The sequence below is a fragment of the Lissotriton vulgaris genome, chromosome 3_1 (assembly GCF_964263255.1).
Source record: "Lissotriton vulgaris chromosome 3_1, aLisVul1.2, whole genome shotgun sequence".
Lineage (NCBI taxonomy): Eukaryota > Metazoa > Chordata > Amphibia > Caudata > Salamandridae > Lissotriton > Lissotriton vulgaris.
The window spans coordinates 1,541,993,413-1,542,016,649 of record NC_141689.1 but is presented as its reverse complement, the minus strand read 5'-3'; the positions used below and the strand labels follow the sequence as shown (position 1 = coordinate 1,542,016,649).

At 41.4% G+C, this 23,237-nt stretch overlaps 1 protein-coding gene across 1 annotated transcript in view; it reads left to right on the top strand.

The window, feature by feature from the left end:
- Nucleotides 1-5,123: 5,123 nt before the first annotated feature.
- The window catches only part of LOC147728154 (cis-aconitate decarboxylase-like), a 32,680-nt gene continuing 14,566 nt past the window's right edge, over nt 5,124-23,237 (top strand). Inside the window, exon 1 of the mRNA XM_086963741.1 lies at nt 5,124-5,243. Coding sequence (XP_086819867.1) covers nt 5,124-5,243 — 120 coding nt within the window. The remainder of the gene's footprint in view (nt 5,244-23,237) is intronic.

The following is a 23,237-nucleotide window of genomic DNA, read 5'->3' as shown; positions in this document are numbered from 1 at the left end:
TTTGTCTAAAAGATGTTAATTTATCACATTCATAAAACATGTGCATCAAATTTGCTGAACCAGTACCACAGCGAGGACATTCGGAATTTGCTCTCTTCCCCCAGGAAAAGAGTTTGGCAGGTGTATAATATACATTACATATTGTCTTATAAAGCTGGGCCTTTAAGTTTGATGAAATAAATAATGCAGACAAGAGCTGTAGAGACATGTCTATGTCGACGTTAGGATTGTTAAGTTTAGTTGCCCATGTAGATTCAATTCGCTCTACATCATCCTTCTTACTTTCCAACAACATGTCATAAAATTTACCTATCCTGGATGCTGATTTACCCATACAATCCAATAAGGGGATGTCTAACAAAGAAATATTGGGTAGTTTTCTATTGAGGATAGCATTGATTTGTATATACTTAAAAATATCTGTACTCGGAATTAAGAATTTATCTACAAGATTGATTCCACACTTCCAAAGACATGATAAACATTTCAAAGTATTACTCTTACAATGAAATTTTGTACATTAGACCCACCCTTTAAGAGCGACCAACATACAAAAACTTACATAACAATTACCTATCAAGAGAGTTAAAACACCCTGAAATGGAACATAAAATTAGAATAGAATTGCAGATATCCTCTAGACAAAAAAAAATGGGTTAAGCAACAAAAGTAACACCCGGGCCCAAGTCTAATCATACAAGCATTGACCCAGTCATTCATCGTTGATGAACTTTAACCTTTAAATTGTCATTTCCATTTATATTTAAATCTGCTGTTAATCTTGTCATACACTTCGTACCTCCTCACATATTTACATAATAGTACCCTCAGTTATTCATATGGGCCAACTAGAGTTCTAAAATCCTAAGACCCAATTTCCATTTCCTTACCCCCTTTAACGAATATAAACTAAATTCCAAGCTAGCTATTCTATACATCTTAGCCCGCCAGACCTCGAATCTTGGAGGTTCAGGACAAAGCCAATCCCCCGCTATACATAACCGGGCTACAGTCATTGCTACAAATAAGAAGAGTCTATGTTTATACATACAACCCCCTTTGAAACAGCCTGCCCCACCCCTAAAAGCATCAAGGCAGGAGCAATGTGGACAGGTCCCCCTAATATGTCAGATAGAAACCATTCCATATCTTGTATAAACGAATGCAATTTGACACAAGTAAAAAAAATGTGATCCATATCCGCATTAGGTGTAGCACAGCGAAAACATTTACCATCGTAGCGGCTACCCCATTTTGTCATTCGCGTAATATAGCCTGAATAAAGTTTTTAAAAATTGTATTTGTAAGTTTGCTGACATAAGGACTTCACTAGCTCTTATAATTGCTTCCTCCATTGAAATAGCAATTTTGTTTTCTCCCAGGGTCTCCGCCCAATATACCTTATGCCTTTCCAGCTCATCATTTTTGACAGAACTTAAAATTTTGTACAACCCGCCAATTCTACTTTGAGATTTTAAAGCCTCCATCAAGGGGTTGGAAATTAATTTCAAATTTCGTTTAACTAAGAAATCCTTAAGTTGTAAAAACTTAAAAAACTGTGACTGCGGTAGCCTATAAACCTGTGCTAACTTAGCGAACTGTTCAATCACTCCCCTTTGGTCGTAAAAATCCCCTAATACATTAATCCCTTTTGCCTGCCAAACCCTCGCCGCATTGTCCTCAAAAATAGATGGGAGCAATTTTACCCCGTTCATTGGGGTATAGTGCGTTAATATTACTCAATAAATCAATTTGCGTACTTTCTTCCATAGTTCACTGGCTGCTGCTACCGTCTCAAACCTAGTTCCGATTAGCTTCCTTTCCTAGGGTTAAATGATAAATGGAGCTGCTAGGGATTAATGTTGTTGTACTGTCCTCTTCCCCTCCGAACAATAAAGTGCACATTCTTTGCAGAAAATAAACATAATAATATAACACGAAATCCGGCACTCCTAATCCACCCCTGTCCTTTGGTAGTGTCATAAACCTCATAGCTCTCCGCGGCTTTCCGGGGGTCCATATAAATCTAGCACACAGAGCCTGTAATTTCTGAAGTTGCGCTAGTACTATTTCTAGTGGCAATGCTCTAAAAAGGTATATCACCCTTTGCAAAATATTCATTTTTAGTATATTTGTTCGACCAATTAGGGTGAAATATAGCCTCCCCCACTTCTCCAAGGACTCTGCTATATTTCTATAAAGTAAACCCCAATTTGCCTCCACTACCTCAGACATAGCTGCCCTTATCTTAACACCCAAATAAGTTGCTTCCACAACTACTCTAGGGTCGTTAACTCTCACCATTTCCGAACAAACCAGCTGCGTTTTCGCATCATTTAGCTTATAGCCAGACAGTTGTCCAAAAGTCTTGGCCAACCGTTTAATCTCTATCAAAGCGGGGGCAGGATCTTCTGATGTTACCGCGATATCATCCGCAAAGGCGAAGACTATGTGTGGGATGTTTCGTACCCAGAATGGTTTAATAGCCTCACTGCTGGAAAGCATATAAATAAAAGGGTTAATATATAGTGCAAAAAGCAGGGGAGAGCAGGGGCACCCCTGTCTTGTGCCTATGGTAATCTGAACTATTCTGAAGTTGTGCCCATGGACACTATTCTCGCTATCGGTTCCTCATATAAAACTTGCAATGGCATCATAAATTTTCTAAGAAATCCCATATTCTCCATAAGTAGCCATAAATACTTCCACTCCACACGGTCGAACGCTTTTTCAGCGTCAAGCAGAATCAACCCCAATCTGCGTTTCTCTACCTCAGCTATATCAAACAAGGTAATGACGTGTATTTATTGTAGATCAATAGTACATCAGTAATACAGCCCAACCAGGAGTAGCCAGCAAGAAAATCAGCCCTTCTCCAACTGTGGTTTCCAGAGACCAACATTCTACATTACATCATTCTTACAGAGTTCCACTGCTGGAGCAATGGATGACATAAACTACAAAATAGCTAGGATACTACATATCCTCCTTTCTTTCAGAAGGAAAACAGAAAAGAGAAATATAGAATCAGATGTAGAAACTAGAAGAACAAAATAGAGGGGAGAGTACCGGGGAGAAACAGGGCAGAGGTTGTAGTGTAGTTCCTATATTCCCCATAGGCTCTGAGCATTGGAATAACATATCCTATAGATTTGACGTAGGATTTATGTCTACTAGGTCTCTATCGAATATATTAGACTTAATTGTGAGTGTCAGCTAGCTCTGAGGTCACTAGAAACTTTCTCTAATAAACAAGAAGGGAAGAGTTTCTGACAACCGCATATACATAACAACTTTTTTTCCCCAAGAATAAAACTGATCTTCAGAGTTGTGGAAACAATAGATAGATGTTTTATGCAATCGTGCATGCTTTGTTTCATCAGAGGTGCAGAGAAGTAGAGAGACGGGCGTTTTCAGTATAAGGTGTTTATTGAACAGTCTTCTTTCTCATGCAAGTAAAGTGAACTGCTACAATCGTTATACTGGTTGCAAAGTATAATGCGTACAGTAAGAAGAGAATTATAAAATAATACTGTAAAAGCATTGTATGGTTTCTAGACCGTAGATAAATACATACATAAATAACAAAGGCTAAAAGAACTCAACTGGTGCTTCTAAAATACGCCTACCCCAATGTACCTAACCGTAGTCTAGTACGACGGAAGAAGTAAGTGAGGTGTAGCGTAGGTTTAGTCTTTCTTTGCCAAGAATCTAACCAAGATTTCTCTTAGGGTCTAATCAGCTCCGTACCTTGGTTTTAGAATGTCGGAGGTCTGGTATCTCTGTCTCTGGACTCGATTTCCCAACACCCCGCGAGAGGAGCTTGGAAACACTGGAGCTGGATTCTCAGCGAGAGAAAGGACAGCTTCTCTGTCAGTGCGTCAGCTGGAGGGTCGGTATCCTTCGGCACTTGCTGTAGCGAGCTGTGTCGGGCAAGTAGATAGTTGAGCTGCTCCAAACCACCGTGTTTTTGCTAGGGCAAGTGTAGGCATATTTATACCTTGAAGTTGCACTGTTTGACGTCAAGTCGGACATAATACCGTCACCAAAGAACCCCAAGAGAATGGTAGTTCTTTGAAAACTCCATGATTTCTAGGAAAAATCAATATTCAAGTAAGGGGATGTCCCTGACTGCTGAAGCCGAGTTTTCCAAGAAATCGTTGTGGCTTTTTGGAACTAGTGGAAGTAGCCATGCCTGTATTTGGACTGGATGGATTTTGTCTAAATATTGGTAGGATTTCTATGTCTATGTATGGGCAATGTGAATTATACCTATATAATGGCATGAAACGGTAAATTACGCTTTGATCCTAAAATGCTACCTAACACCCACTCCACTTTATTATGTTCAATATTACTAAATTCTAAGCATTTTATAAACATATCTAAAGCATGATGTGTAAACACCCCTCGCAAAATACATAAAATGCATTTGAAATGGTTGTAAACGAAAGATGAGCATTTGTGCTGTACGCATTTAAAAAAGCAATATTTTCATTCAAAGCATGTAGTGTGTCATGAAAAATGCTTATCAGAATGAGTCATGAAATAACATTTATGAAATGGCTCTTAAATACAGAAGAGAAGTCGATACCATTCCATGACAGAATATATAAACTATTTAGGTTTAGGACAAGGTCAAATATTGTCTCTTGGAAGTGTTTCAAAGAAATATTGTTCTCTAAGAATAGTCCTACTTTAAGCAGATTACTTTGTGCCAAAAAAAAAAACAATTTTGGAAAAAGTCAAATCGCAGGAAAAATAAAGTTCTTAAAGTTGGAATTTTTGTTTTGAAAAGTCAAGGTCGAATACAGAGTCCCATAGAACGCTGTGTGCTAACTTCAAAAGTCATTCTCGTTGTTTGGAGAAAACATTAAATCTTCTAAGCTGGCAAAAAAATCGTCTACCACAGTAGGTGAAAGTTGGACCACTTCATTAAGTTAGTAAACCGATAGCACAAAAATGTGAAGCATCGCCGCCAGCGCTAGCCGCATTAGTAATGTTCGTCAGAGATGGAGATCGTACCTGCGTGCCTGTCGATCCACGTATCTCACCGTTAGTTGATTGCGCCTGTGAGATCTCAATGAATGCCGTCATCAGGATTGGTAGCCGCTGGGGGCAACATGATACATGGGTCATTACTGAACCAAGCAAAGGATCAACATCCCTTGGCAGCGCTGATGGAAGTGTTAGACAGACTTCCAACGCGCATTCTTCTCCACAGAGCAGGCATCGTAGAACAGGTAAGATGCAATCTTGCCAGATTGGTCGGAATGATAGGAACCACGTGGTATTCAGGTCTCTTAGACAAGCCAGGCCTAGAATCTGTATCATGCGCTCACAACACTTCATTGCCAGGAGAGTGGTCTCGATGGTAATCTGGGCGTCATTGCTGACCGGACTTGTCCTATCGGAGCATATGGAAGAAGTATAGTAATCCTGCTACACGTCCCAAATTGAGAGGTAGGCCGCCGAACACAGAGTGCACAAAGTTTGGAAAAATTCTGAGGACTGCGTCAAATGGTGCTAACAGTCCCGAAAAAACTGTCTTAAATACATGTACAATACCACTGGAATCAGACATGTTTAAGATACGACCTAATATTTCTACGAAATGTATTGGACAGTTTGTGGATGAAAGGGCATGTATCTCTGCAGAGGACCTTGCAACTTGTAGTTCATACGTCTCTTTGGACGAGGTCAGTGGCACAGTTTTTTGTAAAAGAATGACTTTCATTTTGCTTAAAGTATCAATTTGAATAGAAGAGATGTTCAGTGAAGGCCATAACAGCGACTTCCCGTCTGTCTTAACTTTAGGAAACAATACTTGCATACAACAAGTGACCCTGGCTGACACAGTTACGAGATAGGATATTCCTGGCATCATTCCAGCTGTGATCATTCAACATTATATAGCTCCCATTAGAAAGCTGCCTAAAAATTGGATCTATAACTGCTGCTGGTGAACCTTGCAGGTGGCAGGATATGTTGTTCGAAGAACCTTCACAGGCTCCATGTAAATTAATACCCTGGCATAAAAGTGTACATCTTAGTGCGCTCTTACATTGTGTACCACTAAGAAATACTTCTTTTCCCCGACTCTAACATTTGTGTGTGTATGATAATTCCCAGGTTGACTTTATGTATTCCTTACCCAACCTTTCATACAAGGCCACTGGTATATGTTTCAAACACTATTGAAAATTGAAAATTGTGACAGGCAGAGTGATTATCCCGTGTACTTTCCATTCTGTTGCTGGTTTTTCTGAAACAGATAATGGTAATCTTACCACTTTTTCAATGCTCAGCACCGTATAGTCCGCTCCTCTTTGTGCCAAAGTGATTTGTTTATCTGTAAGGTTAAATACAGAAAACAATGACGTGGTGTTGATTAGACGCCATGGCACATATCCAGAACGAAGATTTTGCAACGTCCAGCCTAAAAGCATTATGGAACGTAATTGCGACTGTCCATGCTGTAGCATGAGCAAGTCCTGTTCCATTATGTCTGTGGCAGAGGATACTATGCTGTCCAAAGAATAAATTCTGGATGACAGGGTCGTTAACCCATTGTCAATACAGAGAATGCTTTCTCTAAATTAATACGATACATTTCTCGTATTCTTTCTGCAGTCTCTGCCTGTGTCGCTTTCCAAGCTTCATTTTAATGGCATATATACCTGCGTATATGAAACGTTTATGACGTCGTTTTGCAGGACCTAGTAAGAAGTGCCTCAATCAACGCCATCTTTAAGTAAAGATAAGTGTTGTTTAACCTCTGTAAGTGTAGATTTTTGTAGCCACTGAAGGCATAGTTTTCCTGCACTGTATGTCGTTACTATCCCTGGATGTTGTCTCTGGACATATCTTGGATCTGGCCTAGTTACTGTAAATCCTTGTTTCTGGTTCAGGAATCTATCTTGACAGTTATTCGTGTCTGTGGGCCAGATTAACCTTTTTTTCCAATCAAGATCAGTTCTGTTTTTTAAGTACAATTGTTTTTACGACGACCCCTCCCTCTGAAGTGTTTTTACTATCAGGTGTAGGTATGGACGGTTTGTTCAAATCTTTTATCTTGTCCAGGCCAAGACAGGATGTCTGTTGCACAGTGTCGTTTAAAAACATTATTTGTTCAGGGATAATGCAGGCTCAAAATAAGGCTTCTATTCCCTGCACTTGCCAGTCTTTTGAGCCCCAGACAGTTTTTGTTTCTATGTTGTCACTCCAAAAGTCGAAGCCTAATGAGGACAGCTGGGCATATAAGTCTGCTGAATAAATGTGCTTTGTATTGGTTAACATACTTTACATTCCTGTCTTTTTAGCATTTCTAAAGTAAAATGTTTCCGGATTTGTGACATTAAAACCTGGGAAGTATGGAAATTTATCATAGAATGTTTTTGAGCCACCCTTTGGTGGCGTTGGACAATGTTCCCATTGATTGAAAATATAAACCTTTCTAGGGTTTGCAGATTTGTGCAAATAATGATTACCATAGTGAATATAACAATACATTTGTGCATAATCTGATAAACCTTCTAAGTTTTCATGTTTTGTAAATTTTGCAGACATCTCTAAATCTGACATCATATTATTAACAATCTCAAAGTCCCAATCATCAGAAAGCGTGCTGGGTGAAACAAAGTCACTCAAGGAAACCTTAAATTGATGTGGAACCTTCAACAGCTCTGCAGGACCACAGATGTCATAATCAGTTCTGTCCCATGCTATACCACCAGGTATAGGAATGGCTGTGATGTTCACTGATGTCAAGTGTCTTTGTTCACGATGAGATGATTTGTGTGGCTTTAGGAGCAAGTTGATGTTCTTACTTGCTGTGTCCATTTTACTATATCTTCCATTTATCAGCATTCCCAAAGTTAATACCATGATTAGTCAAAGTAGGAGGAAAAGTACGCCAAGCACAATCCAAAAGTTCAACCCAAGGTGAAACCAGATACGTTTTTTCAAGTTGTCGAAAAAGTTCTGTTACTTGTTCTTTAAATGTTTTATTTACTGGTGTCGTTTCAGGTTCACTGGGATCCTCAGAAAACGTATCAAAGTTGATGAAATAGCCAGAGGCAGTTCTGTCAATTGTTGGAATTGCATCAAGATTTATTGAAATCACTGGAGCTACCGGACCCTTTGTCATGTTAGTATATTTAGATGCTACATCATGGTAGACAGGAATGGCTTGACGAACTGTTGGGTCTCAAGAGGTACAAGTTCCATTGCTTAGTCCTTTGTTTTGTGCTGCAGAGTCTTCGAATGTTATTAGTCACTCATTCTGAAAATCTTGTATAGTAGCAAGATTTGGTCTTCTGCTACATCTTTGTAGTTAGTTGGGCCTACTACTTATTATCGGCCATATGATGTGGTTTGACCACGTTGATTGATACAAACCTGTTCTCTTTTCTTCCAGCAAGGGGCGGCAGTAACACTGTTCTTGATACGTGGATTGCTAGCACAGGTACTGGTTTTCTGTAAGAAGGCCCAAATGCCTTCTTATCCGCGATCTTTTCTCTGACTAGATCCCCAATCTTTGGTATCAAGACAGGCCTTGATGGGATGGGTGGTTCTCCTTCAGTAGTCGTTGGCTTCTGTATTGTGTTGCTTTGATTTTTCCTTTTCTCATTTAAGTCCTGCAAAACAGCCAAACGGTCTTTGATATCAAAGGGTTTTTGTTCCACCACTGAAGTGTGACGATCGAGATCCTGGACAAGAATTCTAGTACCAAAAACGAATTTCATATGGAGTGATTCCACCCAGAGAATTTCTTGGCAGATTCTTTAAACTACGTTAGACAGTTATTAGATGTTTGACCCACCCGTCACCCAAGCCTACTACCCTAGCTTTTATAGATTGCTTTATGACCCGTTTTTTTCTTTCCTCTACAGAATTTCCCTCAGGATGTAATGGGCTTGAATACCGCAATGCAACGCCCAGATTGGCCACGGCCTTCTTGTAAGCTCGAGAGCTAAACGCAGGACCCTGTTCAGAATGTAGCGTGCCGACTGCGTATGTGCCGATAAAGACTCACAAATTTTTTACAACAGTTCAGGTGTCAGCCAAGCGCTGAGGCCACATCCAAATGAATCTAGAGCATGAATCCACTGCGACCATGATATATTTATAGTTACCATCCCTCTGTAAGGGACCACAGTGGTCCAGGTAAACACATGCTAATGGGTTATCTGAAATTAAAAGGGGCGTCTGCGCCGGGCGTTTCACTGTTGAAACCTTCATTTTCAGGCAGATTTCACATTTCTGGTCTGTTTTCTCATGCGCAGCCACCAGTATCTTTGTTTTAATAAACACACTGTAGCAGAAACAACTGTATGTGCAGAGGCAAGCCCTTCATGTGCTGCTAAGATCAGTCCTAATCTATGTTCCATGTTTGGAATTACTCTATCCCCCACTCCAAGGATTTGAGCAAAAGGAACATTATTTACATCAGTTATATTTGAGTACTTGAGTGGTAAACCTTTTGGTAACGTTTTACCACTGTCTTTGCTGGAAGCGGCGACAGCTTGAATTATTTTGCTGTCTATTTTTGTTTTCGAATGAGTGATTGCAGCTACGGAAGCCGTTTGCACAGCTGCCTTCACGGATTCATCAGCCAATGAATTCCCTTCAACGTGAACGCCATCACGCTGATGACTCAGTGTATGGATCACATGAGTCTTTTGTAGTTCTTTCTGTAATTGAACTACTTGTTCCCAAAGCAACTAATGCTTGATTGTGCCACATTTTGCATCTTTGAAACCGTTTTAAACCCAGTTCTGCAAGTATTCATTGTAAGATTGTACCCAGTAATACGAATCGCACACTATGAATGTGGGGAATTCGCGATCAGTATTTTCAAGCGCCATCATGAAAGCTTGTAGTTCAGCTCGCTGACCTGTACAGTCTCCGAGAGATTGTGTTTTTGTGACAATAGGTCAGAATTTACCATTGCGCCAGCGACATTTAACAATCGCGCACGCAACACTATAAGCTTGTTTAACCCCAATTGCGGGTTGTGCTGATCTGTCTGTATAAATTATACATTCGTACTGTTCTAGAGGCAGAATTTTAGTTGGCAGTGGACATTCTTGTTCGTAGTGTAGAAATTCTTGAGTTTTCAAATAGGGGGCAAAAACATATTCAACAACTGTTGCAGTGAAATAGTTAACCCATTGTATCCATCTTGGATGTAAAGCCTTAGCATTCGGAATGCTTGCTTTAGTCACTGCTTCTAAGGCAGGTACAGGAGTAACGACCATTATCGTTTACCCTGTGCGAGAGCTCTCTCTTTTGCTACTGTAGTTTGAACCGCTGTAAGAATTTTTTCTGTTGAAGTGAATTTCATTTCAGCTTGTGTGTACAAGTGCGATTTGTAAACAATTGGTACTTTTTAACCTTCATTAAAAGTTAAGTACTTGAATCCGCATCATCCTGGGATTATTCTGATTACAAGGTTGCATACGTTTACACGTGTCTGTAAATATGATGTTGCTAACATGTCTGTTTGCACTGAATGCAAAATTTCTGTGTGTTTTTGAGTCCAATTAGAAGTTTTGAAATCAGGATTGATTAATTCATTAACCCTTTCTGCGTAGTTTAGAATGTATGTTCTCCTGAAATTCAGGAAACTTAGAATTGACTGTAAGTTTTTCAGCGTTTTTGGAGGATGGAGCAGCGCACACTTTTCTAGAAAGTTGGCTGTCCGGCTTTTGCCTTCACTTGATAACTCGTATCCTAGAAAAAGGACATTAAGGTGGGCAATTCTTGATTTCTTAAAATTCAATTTGTACCCTTCAGAAGCAAATGCAAGTATAATAGTATTCACTCTGTTCAAGTGCCTGTCCAAATCATTGTCTGTTAGATAGATGTCATTGACATAAGATAATGCCTCGTCATCATACGTTTGTAGTAACTCTGTTACTCTGGCTGAAAATAACCCTGAACTATTCTTGAATCCCTGGGGAGATAACAGAATTGACGCTGTGTCCCCATATTTGAGAAAGCGGTCAAGTTCCTGCTTCAGGTGCAATGTTTTGACAGAAAAAAACGTTAGAAATATCTAGTGTGGTTTTATATTTTTTACGCACAATGTTATTCATTAGTGCTGCACTGTGTGCATTTTGTACTGCAAAGGTTTTGCAACAAGAGTTTAAATGTCTGTAGTCCAAAACTAGACGATATGTATTGTCTGGTTTGGAGACAGGAAACAAAGGATTGTTTCAATCACCCCTTGGTATTCAAGTTGATCTAAGATCTCCTTGACCTGTTTTTTAGCTTCTTGCTTAACTGGATTCTGCCTCTGTGCAGTTGGTTGAGTTATTAATTGGATTTTGTGGTGAGGGGAATACTCATCCCATCCCACATGATTTTTATATAATGCTGGAGCCTGGGCTACAGCCCATTTTCTGGCATAGATGTATTTTATGTGAATTGGAATGTGATTGGAGAAAGCTGGCATAATGATGTCTTCGCCATGTGAGCACTCACTGACAAGGTGGCCAGTCTTTTGCAGCTAGAAGAATGTCATAACCCTTAGAGAGCTTCTCACAAAAGAGTGCTCTTATTTTCCTAGTTATGTCCCACTCCATCCGGAAAGTTACTTCATATAACCCTGGTATCACATGTTTCAACTTGAATGTACTCATTCAAGTCCACTGTCTCCAGCTGATCCTTCAAGATCTTGGGAGCTATGGTGACTTCTGCTGCGCTGTCCAGCATTGTCTGGGCCCACTCCCCGTTCTTGAGTTGTGTCCTCAAGATCCTCGGCATGTCTGATCTTTAGACCTGCCACCTTCTTTTTGGTGAATTGGGTTTTCTTATTTGTTGGAACGTGTTGATCTTCTTCTGACTTTTTGCGCGTTCTTCCTTGTGTGTTCTGACCGTCCTCCTCTTTCCGATTTCTGTGAGGAAGTCTGAAAGGTACGAGAGGAACGTGTATCAGTATCTTGATATCTATCAGGTTTTCTCAAATTATCCCTGTTCCTGAGGTTATACCTCTTTTCATAGTGCTCCTTTTGGGGAGACCTTCCTCGGGACTGAGAACGCTTCTCATTAGAAGTTTGTTTAGTATTTTCCCACTTCTTTTTAGGAGTAGTGAGAGTATTTTTAATAAAGACCTTTTCAGGATTTTATGTTAGTTGGGGTTTTACTGGTTTCCCACCCAAACTATCTCTACCTAGTTCTTCGTATGATTTTTCAATTATTCTGGCCAGTTCATATGGTTGCTCTCTTATATCAATTTCCCTTATTTTTTGGCGGATCGCCACGGATGCTGCTTCACCTTTAATATTAGCTAATATTATAGCTGAGACCTGTTTGAAATCTTTCAGTAATTTCATACCCAGATTTAAAGCAGGCTCTGCCCCGTATTCATTTTGAATCTGTTTCGGGACGTCTGGTATAACCGCCATAGACAGAACACCATGTGTTTTTGTGTAAATTGCAGCAAAGACTGTACCCCAAGTGTCACAGTCTTCCAGGTGTGGCGCGATCCCAATTGGTAAACAGATTGTTTAGATTCTGTGTTTCTCATGAGGTGTACTGTCAGGAAATACCGCCTCGATTTGAGTCATTTTTTGAGCTATCCAGAATGGAATTTGTTCCCTTTTTGTGAGCAATTTACCAATGACTGATTGTATAGTCTGTGGTGTGATTTTACTAGTGTTCCCCTGGTGAGGGGTTTGTTGTGGAATCCTTATAGGAGGTTGGACTGTTAGAGTCCGCATGACATATTGAACCAATTATCTATGTATTTTAATTAGTTGTTTTAATTGAAATAATAGTTCCGCACCTGACATTTCTTCAATGTCAGGGTGTGGTCATAGCTGGCTAGTACCGGCCATGTTGCTCCTGGTCTACCTAATGGACCGAGCCTGGTAACGTGATTTTGTTGTTGTAGGGCGCCTTTAAACCAGAGCTGATGCTCTTGGTAAGTTAGTGGAATTTCAATGTCCTCGAAAGGAGCGTATTCCAGTGGATTATCCTTTACTTTGTAGAAGTGAAATACATGCGATACTGCATTTGCTGGGAAGACTATCCCTGAATAGAACACCTCTGTCTGCCGATATTTTTGTGCCTCTATGACAAAAACTACCCTACCACCTCTTGGTGATAGGCCATTTGTTATAAGCTTTATAGTTTTCCTTAAGTTTTCCGGGATGATTATAGCATTCGGGTCATTTTGTTGGAGACCTGTAACGTCTAAAACTGGTTGGTTTGCAGTTGCTGCTGCTCCACCGGTTGCGTTATTGCCGTCAAGCGACATTGTTAAATGAAAGTTTGCATAGCAAATTTCAAGGAAACAAAGATAAGGTGCACAATATTTTGGAACACTGTATCCTTCAACGTTGAACAAACCAAAAACTAATACATAGGATTTTTGTCCTACTCAGTAATGGCGGATATTGTGTCCTTTTACCCACTCCAGACGTCTATTGGAGTATTTTACGGGAAAAAGGAGTCTCTGTGAAAAACACGACTGAGTTACTCTAGTATCTAGCGTTAAATTAGTGCCTTACCAAACTTTGGGCGCCATATAGTTTAGTTCCTATATTCCCAATAGGCTCTGCACATTGGAATAACATATCCTATAGATTTGACGTAGGACTTATGTCTACTACATCTCTATTGAATATATTATACTTAATTGTGAGTTCCAGATAGCTCAGAGGTCACTAGAAACTTTCTCGAAAAAACAAGAAGGGATTAGTTTCTGACAACTGCATAAACATGACAACTTTGTTTCAACAAGAATAAAACTGATCTTCAGAGTCGTGGAAACCATAGATAGATATTTTACTCAGTCAATCGTGCATGCTTCCTTTCATCAGAGGTGCAGAGAAATAGAGAGACGGGCGTTTTGAATAAAAGGTGTTTATTGAACAGTCTTCTTTCTCATGCAAGTAAACTGAACTGCTACAATCGTAATACTGGTTGCAAAGTATAATGCGTACAGTAAGAAGAGTATTATAAGATAATACTGTAAAAGCATTGTATGGTTTCAAGACCATAGCTAAATAAATACATAAATAACAAAGGCTAAAAGTACTCAACTGGTGCTTCTAAAATACGCCTACCCCAATGTACCTAACCTAAGTCTAGTACGAGGGAAGAAGTAAGTGAGGTGTAGCATAGGTTTAGTTTTTCTTAGCCAAAAATCTAACCAAGATTTCTCTTAGGGTCTAATCAGCTTCGTACCTTTGTTTTAGAATATCGGAGGTCTGGTATCTCTGTCTCGGGACTCGATTTCCCAACACCCTGCGAGGGGAGCTTGGAAACACTAGAGCTGGATTCTCAGCGAGAGAAAGGACAGCTTCTCTCTCAGTATGTCAGTAGTAGGGTCGGCTTCCTTCTGCACTTGCTGTAGTGAGCTGCGTTGGGCAAGTAGATAGTCAAGCTGCTCCGAACCACCGTGTGTTTTCCAGGGCAAGTGTAGGCATATTTATACCTTGAAGGTGCCTAGTTTGAAGTAAAGTCGGACATAATAACGTCACCAAAGAACCCCAAGGGAATGGTAGTTCTTTGAAAACTCCATGATTTCTAGGACAAATCAATATTCAAGTAAGGGGATGTCTCTGCCCGCTGAAGCTAAGTTTTCCAAGAAATCGTTGTGGCTTTTTGGAACTAATGGAGGTAGCCATGCCTGTATTTGGACTGGATGGGTCATGTCTAAATATGGGTATGATTTCTATGTCTATATAAGGGCAATGTGAATTATACCTATATAAGGGCATGAAACAGTAAATTACGCTTGGATCCTAAAATGCTACACAACAAGGTAGAGAGAAAGAATACAACCAAGAAACAGATAAACATAACCTGTTTTCCATCCTCCTTTTTATAAATGAGAAAAAGAAATAAAGAATAGAAAGAGAAAGAGAAACCATCAATGACTACCCTCTGCACACCCACTGGCCAGGTAAGTATGCGAGAGGGCAACCCACATCAGGAGGAAACAAGATGACAAAGAAGAAGAGGAATACACTTATACTTCTCCATAAAATTTAGAAAAAAGAATCAAAAATAGAGAACACCACTCGGCTATAGTGTTGAAAATGAAGCAAGAAGCAATAAAAAACAAACGTCCAGTGTAACGTAACCCAGGCACTATGGTGACTGAAACCATACACCCACCAAGGGTAAACATTTGATTGTGCAAGGGCAACCTCGAGTGGAGGTAAAGCAATGTGCACTGTTACAATCAAAAAACATAACCCACACTTGGCACCTAATGTAAGGTAAGAACATGCACTGTAGTGAAGTATAAGTCATGTAATGTCATGTCAGTGTAAAGACGCACCTCGACTGGAGGTCATATGTTATGCACAGGATGATAGGGAAAGACCCAACAAACACACCTCCGAAGAGGTCAAGAGATTGTGCATTGTGAATGTGAGACAACAGTCCACGTAACACCTCATGTAATTGAGGATTGGGAATGCGGGACACCATCCTCGCAACGTGTGAACCTTGAGGTAAAGGTGTGCACTAAAACAAGAGACAAACCTCCTGAAGAGGTCAATGTTGTGCACTAGAGTAGCGGGAATACAACCCACGTGAAACATCCTGTGAAGAGGTAAAAACATTGTGCAGTGTAACAAAAGACACATACCTCGTGGAGAGGTCAATGTTGTGCACAATAGTAGCTGAAAGACAACCCACGTGAAACACCCCATGAAGAGGTAAAAACACAACAAAAAAAACAACCACCCGGGGTGAGAGCCTGTTGTTGTCCACTGTAGTGACAGGGAGAATATGAGGACAGAAATATATATGCAAAAGAAAACAACGTGCCCTGTAACAAACAGGACAAACCCCCTCCCCCGTATGGAGGTACACATATTGTGCACAAAGCGAGGTAACCGCAAAATTAGACTATTAAATAGCAAAGTGTATATGACATGACATGTCTTGAAAATACACAACACGGTTTTTGGACGTGCACAACCTGAAATAAGCAATAAATATGAAATACTGTAAATTGCTAAATGTCTAATGCCAGTGAAAAAAGTCACAATAACGTTATAATATGTTAAAATGCACAAACAATTCACAAAACATCAAAGCCAAAGGTGGGAAGTAGGCTAAGTCGCACCAGATGGCACACGGCGTAGGCGTGCTCCAAAATGTCCACAGAAGAGCTCCAATCCCTAGCAACAAAACCTTGGCAGCAAAGAAAAAGAGGGAATGGCTCCCTGCATGGCAACAATGCCGGTGAAGGGATAAACTTCACGAGCATAGATGAACATAGTTCTGTATGCCCACTCAGAACCATTATAACAGAATGGCAGGACCAGGTAAGGAATACCTTTATCAGTAGAATGAGGCATAAGGCCACACACCCAACAATTAGTGGTGTTCACTACTAACTGTTTGTGCAAAAGTTGAATAAAAGAGTTATTAGCAAATTCCAATCTTCTAATAGACTCATGTTCAGACAAAGGGTGAAAAGAATGCGAAGAAACAGTAGGAAAAGGCATGGGTTGTGTAGTGGGCGCAAACGTCACTTGAAAAGAGAATATAACATATCCCATCAAAAACATCAACATGCTAAGTAGCATCAAAAGACATATTATCAGAAAACATTTTCTACTCATTATTTTACATAACTTTGTCTTAAGGTTCATTACTTCAACAACTCTCTCCATCTCGAAGAACTCCATCCTCTAACCGTGCTGTTCGCGGCAGTTGGTTCTCTTCGCTCAGTGTACCTCCAAATGTTCCAGGGAACGCCCTAGAACAAACCAGAACCGTCGACCTTGTGTCTACACGGCCGTACGCTCTGAGTCTTTATACCGCGACCCTACAGCTGAACCCAGATGGGGGTTCGAAAAACAAAAATCGATCAAAACAGTCTCTCGGAGGAGAGAGCAAAGTTTCCAAAATAGCAAAAGAAGTATCAATTTATTAGTCCAACGACTCTCGTCGTAAATTATAGCGGCCTTTACCAGGCAATGTCTGATCACGAAACAATAGTTTGGGTTCAGAAGTGTCCAGTCGAACTGGTGGAGGCACAGCTTCTTGCAAAATGTTGTCGCTTTCACGCTCAGAACTCGTCCCAATTAAATGTGCATCACTGAACTACACAAAACGGGGCACGGTCTCAGTCTCTGAATCAGCAATACCTTCCTGGACCCACTGGTCGTACGGCATTGGCAAAGGAGCCGTCTTACAATGTACGCCGTGGATCCAGTTCTTTTTACCGTGCACTTTCACTGCAGTCCGAGTCGCCAACAGGACCTGGAATGGTCCAGTCCAGCGAGGCTGATTATTCTTTGTTCGTTGAAAGTTCCGCACGAAAATCCAGGATCCAGGATCAATTGCGTGTCCGGGATCTTCAGATGCTTGTGGCAGTGTTTCGTGAACCTGTTGGTGTAAGACACGCAAATTAGCCGTCAATTCATACAGATAGTCAAGCAGTATAGGATGTTCAATTTCACTAAACTTTGTCGGCCTCGGCACTCCCCATATATTTGCCGGGCGACCAAAAACAATCTCGTAGGGACTAAGGCCCACTCGAGAATGTACTGTCGTCCTAGTTGACAAAAGTGCTAATGGCAAAGCATCGGGCCATTGGAGACCAGAGCTCGCCTGAATCTTGGCTAATTTCAGCTTCAAGGTGCCATTATAGCACTCAACTAAACCAGCTGATTGGGGATCATTTGCAGCGTGAAACTTCTGTCTGATGCCTAAACCATCACAGACTCTCTTCATCACTTGACCTACAAATTCACTCCCGTTATCACTCCACACCATTCTCGGCAAACCATACCGAGGGAAAAATTCCTTGAGCAGGGCTTTAGCTGTGGACAAGGCAGTATTATCTTTCAGGGGGTATGCTTCTATCCATCTTGAAAGGCACACACAAATACAAGGACGTACTTCAGGTTGTTACATCTCTCCATGTGGATGAAATCTAACTGCAAAACCTCGAACGGATACGTAAGAGGAGCAAAATGACCAGCTGGAGTTCCCTTACCAGGATAATACATCAGACAAACCATACAATTCTTGACCAAGTTCTCTGCACACTTAGGAATTCCAGCATTCTGCCATACTGGAGCTAACAACTTTCTGAGGTTCCGTGATTCTGAACCCGTTCAATAAAGGTCGTCGGATCTAGACGATTTTGGTATCAGCGGACCGCAAATGACGAGTGCGGTATGTACGAGTGTTTTCGTCATAAACGATCTATCGAAACACTACGTATTGAGGGATTTTGTTCGAACCTTCGGGTTCCATTTTGTGTACGGCAGCCATTTTGTGGTTGCCCTCACATAGGCCTATGACTACGGCCGAACGAGTCTTTGGGACACGTACACCTTTAGCTGACTTCTGAGTGACCTTAGCGAACTGACTCCCTTGCTCGAAGCTGACCTTGTTGAGCTAGTTCCTTGTTAGGCAGCTGGTCAGATAGAGATCAAAGAGCAGGACATTGCTTAGTTTATGGTACATGCACACACTCGTCTATCTTGCTTCTCATCTGTTTCTGTTCCTTCCTTTTCATGGCTTAATTATGGTTTGGGTTGAGGTCCTTTTATTATGGGTTCATCCGGCCTGTCCGAGCAAGAATGTTGGATTTTGCCTTGTCATTTCTGGTGGGCTGGACAACCGAAAGTGGGTTTGTCGTTATGCGATACGTTTGAAATGTCACTGTTTGATTGGTTCGTTTGTAAATAATTGATGCTAGTCAGGAATGTGATTTTGGCATAAAAGACGATGTCTCGCAATACTAAATTGTGCAGTCTCTAGCGAGCCACCCGTGTTGTGCTTCGTAGACCTCTGTTCCTGGTTGCAGCCAATAAATTTGGTCTTTGACATCACCAAGAAGTGTCCCGTGTCTCTGTTTGCCAAGGCAGGGGAACTCGAAGACATCGGGCGTTTTCCCTGGCGCCGCTGGGTTCTAAAACCCGCTTCTTCATTACAAATCCCTTTCGCACTAATATGAGCCATTCCATGCGCCATCGTAACCACTGGAAGCACATACGCATCAGGTAACAACCATCGCTGATGCTCTGACAACTCAATCCAACAACCAGTTGAATCCAATTTTCCCATACTCTTTCTCCATTCATTCAATTCTTTCTCTGTAGCTTCAGACTGAATAGACTTCACACTCTCTATCGTATCTTCACACATCCCTCTATCCGGAACCAATCTCGCCGGACCCGCAACATACATTCGACTCATCATATCTTTTGCCGTCTCATTCGCAACTTCATCTGCAAACGCATTACAACGACCAACGTCATCGGTAACATTCTTATGTGCACTGCATTTCACAATCACAACTTGCAACGGTAACGTAAGCGACTCAAGAAGTTCATTCACCAACTGACCATGCTGTATTTTCGTTCCATGAGACGTGAGGAACCCACGTTCCTTTTACAAGTGTCCAAAACTATGAGCCACACCAAACGCATACTGGCTGTCAGTATACACAGTCACTCTCTTTCCTTTCGACAACACAGACACTCTTGTCAATGCAATCAACTCTGCTGCTTGAGCTGAATTGTGTGGGATACGTGCAGCTTCAACAATCGTATGCAGAGTCGTAACAGCATATGCCGCAGTCGTATCACCATTCGGAAGCTTGAAGCACGAACCATCTACCCATAAGGTACCATCACACTTTGAAATAGGAGTATTTTTAAGGTCTATTCTTCGTTTCCTCCTCTGTCCTAACAAAGCAATCATGCTGTTCAAAAACATCTGTCTCTACAGAAATCGGCAACAACCTAGCTGGATTCAACGTGTTGCATCTCTTTATATGCACATGACTCGCTAAAAGTGTCAACTCATAACCTGACAATCGAGCACTAGTTAAGTGCTGTGTCTTAGTCCTGTTTAACAAGGTATCCACTGCATGTGGAACCATCACAATCAATGTATTATGTATAACCAAGCCAGCAGACTTTTGGATAGAAACAGATGCTGCTGCTGTAGCTCTCAAACAACTCGGCAATGCTCTAGCTACCGGATCCAAAGTCGACGAGAAATATGCACATGGACGTTGTTTATCGCCAAACTGCTGTGTCAGGACTGACAATGCACATCCCTCTCTCTCGTGAACATATAGTGTAAAAGGCTTACTGTAGTCGGGAGTACCCAACACAGGAGCCGAACACAACGCATCACGCAATTCAGAAAAACTCTTCTGGCATTCGTCAGTCCAAGGAAGAGGATTCGGAGTATCTTTAACAGTAAGTGCTAGCAAAGGTTTGGCAAGAAGCGAAAAATTTGGAATCCATTGCCTACAGTATGAAGTAATACCCAAGAAAGCACGCACTTCTCTCTGTGTGGTTGGCACATTCATTCTCGCAGTCGCTTGAATTCGTTCTGGAGTCAATCTTCTTCCCTCTTTCGATAAGAGATGACCTAAGTAGGTCACTTCTTGTCGACAATACTGCAACTTCGAAAGAGACACTTTATGATGGAGGTCAGACAAATGACGCAACAAAGACAAAGTAGCTTCCTTACAAATCTCTTCATTATCAGCAGCAACTAACAAATCGTCGATATACTGAATAAGAGCAGCACCATCAGGTAAAACAATCGTATCAAGCTGAGTTTTTAAAGCCTGACTATGGATGGATGGACTCTCACAATAGCCCTGAGGAGTGTGCTTGTACCGGAAACTTCGTCCTCCTAAAGAGAAGCCAAAAATATCTCTACTCTCCTCGGCAATCGGGATGCTGAAGAAAGCATTCTTCAAATCAATCACCGAAAACCAAGTAGCTGAAGCAGGAATCATGGTCAGCAAAGCAGTAATGTCTGGAACAACAGGAAATTGTGGTACTACAATCTTATTTACTTCGCGAAGATCGATCACAAACTTATACAGAGGCGGTTGCGAAGAATCAGTACGTTTCAGAACAGGCAAAACCGGACTATTACACACATTAACTCTCGTTTCTTCGCTCACACCTTTCTCAATCAGATCATAGATGATCGCTAAAAGCGCTCTTTCACCATCACTACAAATCCGATATTGGGGAATGCGTGGCAATCTAACATTCGCTTTCAACGTCACAACATATGGTGGGATCTCCAAAAGACCCACATCATTACTACCAGTAGCCCAAAGAGTATCAGGGGGAGAACACAATTCCGGTGGAAGTCGATCTTTAACCAAATACATCGGAGAGATCACTCTCTTACCCAATGTAAGCTGTACTCCTGAAGGAGAACAATGTAATGTCGCATATAAGTTTTCAACAAATCCAATCCCAACAAATTCTCACCACAACCTGTCGTTAAGACCAGGGGTGCTTCAAATTCGCATGGTCCAACAGAAAGAGACAAAGGAGTAGAAACCGGATTACAAACTGGGGCGCTAGAAAATCCTACCGAAAGGTGCGCCAGGGAGTTTAAAATGCATAATAGAACTCTTCGCAGCACCAGTATCCAACAGAAAAGGCTCTAACACACCTGATGTAATCACTTCAACATAAGGTCCACTCTGATCTACTGGAACTGACACAACTCCCTCTCTTTGTCTATGGCTGTCCTAGCAATCATTACCATCGATATTATCACTCTCAACATAATAGTCGTCGCATAGTACTGAGTCAACCTACCGGACGCAACATTCTGTTTATCAAAACAGTTCATCGTATTCTGTGGAGGAAAAGAACGTGCATTCTGTGGAAACACACCACATCCTCTACCTCTAAGAGCTTGTTGAACACCTCGACCTCTCACACCAGAAACACCATTCGTACGCTGTAACAGAACCGGACAACTATTCTTAAAGTGACCTTCTTCTTTACAATACGCGCACTGATTAGGGCCTACAGGAAAACGCGGTTGAGAAAGCTCGAACCTTTGCGAATTTCTCTGAAACTGCTGAGGTTGCTGATAATCACACTGATTATTACGAGGCGGATACGCTTGCTGCAAAGGAACCTTCGTCTTCAAATCTTTAGTCTTTCTGTCTGCTTTCTCTTTCTCATCCTTATCCCTATTCTCATAATATTGCGCAGTAGCCAATATCTGAGCAGACGAAGAAACAGCCCATGAACTCTCTGAATCCTTCAACTTAGTACACAACTCGGGAAGCAAGTTATGCACAAACTTATCTACGAACAACCGTTGGCCACCTTCCCTACTCATATCTTGACCACTATGGTCAATAAACGTCTCTTCAAACCTAGTGAAGAAATCAGACACACTTTCATCTTTCTTCTGCTTACATGCTGACAACTTATCCCAATTCACTCGTACAGCAGGCATCAAAGTCTTCATATAAGTAATGATCCTACCAGGAAGTTCTGCAACTAAAGCTTCAGGTTTAGCTCCACCACCTTGGAGACCATCTGCAGCAGCAATTTAAGTCCATGTGTCACCTAACTTTTGCGCATGATCCACATGACGATTCATTCCCCACAAGGGCTGTGGAACCACATTCCCAAACAACATGTCTATATCAGCTAGGTTCATAATACATGAGTCTGCTGTCTGTGACAACTCCTTATAATACCCTGCAGGATTTTTACGGGGGTCAGGTAAAGTCTGTTTAAGAGCCAAAACTTCAGCTCGCTTCCACAGAACATGTACCCAAACACACTGAAAATGAGCCGGTACAGCTTGAATACCCTGGTTAACATCGGCCTGAACTGCATCTTTCCATACCTCTCTAATAGGATACTGTCACGCTTTTCTCCTAACAGAAGAATCAGGCTCAAACAACGACTGAGAAGGACATGTATTCCTAAATGAAAGCAATGTCGCAACTGCATTTTCAACATCGAGACCCACTATTGCACCTTTCGCAAACTCGGACTGTACACGGTACAACTCTGACGGAGTATGTCCCAACTCACCATATTCCCATTCTTCACGAAGGAAAGTACCCATCATGTCAAAGACATACCTCTGCTTTGGTGCTTCCCATTGACGGAAGACATCCATAACCGACTCTAAACCTCGAAGAATTAGTAACCCATTTACGCGCCAAATGATCCAATACTGCCCGCTCTTCGGGACCAGGCATTTGGCTACGCAGCTGTTTACGCGCAGAAACAGGGGTCATACTCAATGACCCAAAGAAAGGAGACAAAAGACCAGTGACAGTATCAGTCATTCTCTGCCGAACAGAAGGAGAAGTTGCCAGAAGGACAGGAGGCAAAGCAGGTTGAGACAATGTATACGTAGACATAGTATCAGAAAGAGTATCAGAAGGAGTAGGAAATACAGGAGACAAAGTCGTAGGAATTGGAGGCGGAACTGGAAGC